The 3,138-nt window shown below is 58.6% G+C and overlaps 1 protein-coding gene across 1 annotated transcript in view; it reads left to right on the forward strand.

Annotated features, from left to right (window-relative positions):
- Positions 1–3,131, forward strand: part of LOC104531401 (protein unc-13 homolog A) — a gene marked incomplete at both ends in the record, with an annotated part of 13,302 nt that extends 10,171 nt beyond the window's left edge. The window contains 6 exons of the mRNA XM_029087065.1: positions 544–615; positions 932–1,151; positions 1,397–1,624; positions 1,863–2,004; positions 2,418–2,587; positions 3,055–3,131. Coding sequence (XP_028942898.1) covers positions 544–615; positions 932–1,151; positions 1,397–1,624; positions 1,863–2,004; positions 2,418–2,587; positions 3,055–3,131 — 909 coding nt within the window. The remainder of the gene's footprint in view (positions 1–543; positions 616–931; positions 1,152–1,396; positions 1,625–1,862; positions 2,005–2,417; positions 2,588–3,054) is intronic.
- Between the last annotated feature and the right edge of the window lie 7 nt (positions 3,132–3,138).

Consider the following 3,138-nt stretch of genomic DNA (forward strand, 5'->3'; position numbering starts at 1 on the left):
TGGGACCTCTGCCTTTCCCTGCTGGGTTTTGGCAGCCTCCAGCCAGTACTGTGGCTTGGGGTGGGAAACCCTCAAGGGACTGGCCGGGCACTGGGTGAGGGGTTGGTTCCCATTCGTTCTGGCAGGGATGGGGCCTGGACTTGCTCTTCTGTGAAGTGGTGTCCTGGTTTTGCACTAACAGCCTTTTATTCCACCCCTTGCTGGCCCTGGCTGCCTGCAGGCAATGGTAAGTGCCCTTCACCCTTGTCTCCCTGGGGTCCCAGACACATGTTGAGAAGCTCTGTCCCATTGGGGCTGAACTGGGAATGCTGCAGGCTGCTGAACTGGTTCCAGTCCTACTGCATGGTGGGATGGCACTTTGCAGTGCTGGCATCACTGGGAGCAGGGCTGTCCCCACTGGCAGCCCACGCAGCCAGCACCCACCCCTGTCTGTAGTGGGGGGCGTCTGTTCCTGGTGTTTTATGGCCATTAGAACCCTGAAAGAGGGCGGGAGGGACACCCTGTGGGTCTGCTGGATCTGGGAACTGTGTTTCTTTCCCACAGTCCCTGGTCCAGTCCAGGAAAGCGGGAATCACATCTGCGCTGGCCTCGAGCACCTTGAACAATGAGGAGCTGGTAGGTGCTGTGGGGTTGGCTGGGGTGTGGGGCAGTCATCAGGGGAAGGCTGAGCCCCAGCTGGCCAGACCAGCAATGGAGATGACAAATGTGCACCCACACTGGCACCCTCCTCTGGCAATGCCAAGGCAGCCAGGATGCTCACGACTACACTAGGGGATGGTGGTGTTTGTCCTCTGCCCTGCTTGTCTGCACCCAGCAGTGATACTGCACGCGGCCCAGCACCTGTGGATGAGGTCTCCACACCCTGCTGCACGGCTCAGCTTCCGTACGTTGCCTGCGCTTTTCTCCCCCTCTCTCTTCTGTCCTTGCACAGAAAAACCATGTTTACAAGAAGACCCTGCAAGCCTTAGTGTACCCCATCTCCTGCACGACACCCCACAACTTTGAGGTGTGGACGGCCACCACCCCCACCTACTGCTACGAGTGCGAGGGGCTGCTGTGGGGCATCGCCCGGCAGGGCATGCGCTGCGCCGAGTGTGGTGTCAAGTGCCATGAGAAGTGCCAGGACCTGCTCAATGCTGACTGCCTGCAGAGTAAGGAGCTGTTGCCTGCAGCCTCATCCCTTCCCACTCTGGAGAGGGAGAAGGGAGCGGCCCAGGGAGAGCTCAACTCCTACCTTGTGCATGGGGGAAGTAGTGAGCAGGGCAAATCTGTCCTGGGCAGGGTGTAGACCCCTCCAGGTTTGAATTCATTCATGCATGGTGGGCTTGGGGAGCTTGTGGCTCTCTCCTGGATCCTGCCTGCACTCCTTGTCTCACCCATGGCTGTCCTCTCCCAGGGGCGGCAGAGAAGAGCTCCAAGCACGGAGCAGAGGACCGGACCCAGAATATCATTATGGTGCTCAAGGACCGCATGAAAATCCGGGAGCGCAACAAGCCAGAGATATTTGAGCTGATCCAGGAGGTGTTTGGGGTCACCAAGACCACGCACACGCAGCAGATGAAGGCAGTGAAGCAGAGTGTCCTGGATGGAACCTCCAAATGGTCAGCCAAGATCAGCATCACGGGTAGGCACCATGTGTCATGGGGGACCATGTGGCTGTCCCCTTGCACAAGGATGCTCTGTGCTCCACCCCGCCCTCCTGCCCCTCATCCTGCAAAGCGACTTCAGCCCTTGGGGCTCTGCCACGGGGCAAAAGGTCCCTGCAGCACTGACTCCTCTATCTGTTTCTCTCTGCTGTGTGTGCCACACATGTGCCTCGTGGATGGCCGTGCGTGCTGTGCTGCGCCATGCTTGTGCTGCAGTCGTTTGTGCCCAGGGCCTGCAAGCAAAGGATAAGACGGGTTCCAGTGACCCGTATGTCACTGTCCAGGTTGGAAAGACAAAAAAAAGGACGAAAACTATCTATGGCAATCTCAACCCGGTCTGGGAGGAGAATTTCCATTTGTAAGTTCACCCCTGGCCCCTCTGTTCTCCTTCCTGGCCACTCGCAGTCATGCTGGGCTGCGCTGGCTGTCAACCTGTCCCTGCGGGGTGGTGGCGAGGCAGCTGGTGTCTAATCCTGCCCCAGCTGAGGGTGGAGGGGGTGCTGCTGGGGTCACTGGGAGTGCTGGTTCCGTGCCATGAGGGATTTGGCTCCTGGCAGTGAGGGCTCATCCAGACTGTGTTGGGGTTGCCTGGGCATGGTACAGAGCCCCACTGAGCCCACTGGGGAGGGTTGGTGCCCCCACATCTGGGGGTGCTTTCTTCCCTAGTTCTTGCCCAGTATTAGGATGGTCCTTCTTGTTTAGGGAAACAGAGGCTGGGGAGAGGCAGGTTTCCCTGCTCATCCCCAGGCTTGCCCCTTCTTGCCTCCCCAGCGAGTGCCATAACTCCTCCGACCGCATCAAGGTCCGTGTCTGGGATGAAGATGATGACATCAAGTCCCGTGTCAAGCAGCGCTTCAAGAGGGAGTCTGATGACTTCTTGGGCCAGACGATCATTGAGGTCCGGACTCTGAGTGGGGAAATGGACGTCTGGTACAACCTCGGTAACCAGCTGCCCCGGCACCACCTGCTCGGTCTGGGACCCCTGGCCCTGCACTCCCGGGGGCACATGCTGCCAGCCCTGGCGTGAAGGCTAGTTCAGCATATTAGTATAGGGTCTGCTGTTAAAAACAATATCCAAAGTCATTGGGCTCAAGTGTTTTCCCAAGGTCATTCTCAAAACCCTTTGCCTGGGAGGTCTAGAGCACTGGCCCTCTGCAGAGGGGAAGCTGAGGCACGAAGACACCACATCTGTGTAGAGCCTGGAGATATGGCCAAATCCCTCTCTCCCATGCCTTGGTTGCATTGTACCCTGGCCTGGTTGCACTTGGCACTGGGTGTTCCCCTGGCCCTGGCCATGGCCCCAAGAGCCCCTCTGTGCCAGAGCCATCTGCCCCTCTTTGGGGGTACAAGTGAGCAGAGATGCTCTGAGGAAGCCTCATGTCTCATGTCCCTCCCTGTACCCCTGCAGACAAGCGGACAGACAAGTCAGCCGTGTCAGGAGCCATCCGTCTGCACATCAGCGTGGAGATCAAAGGCGAGGAGAAGGTGGCTC

This window comes from Antrostomus carolinensis, unplaced genomic scaffold (genome assembly GCF_000700745.2).
Source record: "Antrostomus carolinensis isolate BGI_N321 unplaced genomic scaffold, ASM70074v2 scaffold44270, whole genome shotgun sequence".
NCBI lineage: Eukaryota > Metazoa > Chordata > Aves > Caprimulgiformes > Caprimulgidae > Antrostomus > Antrostomus carolinensis.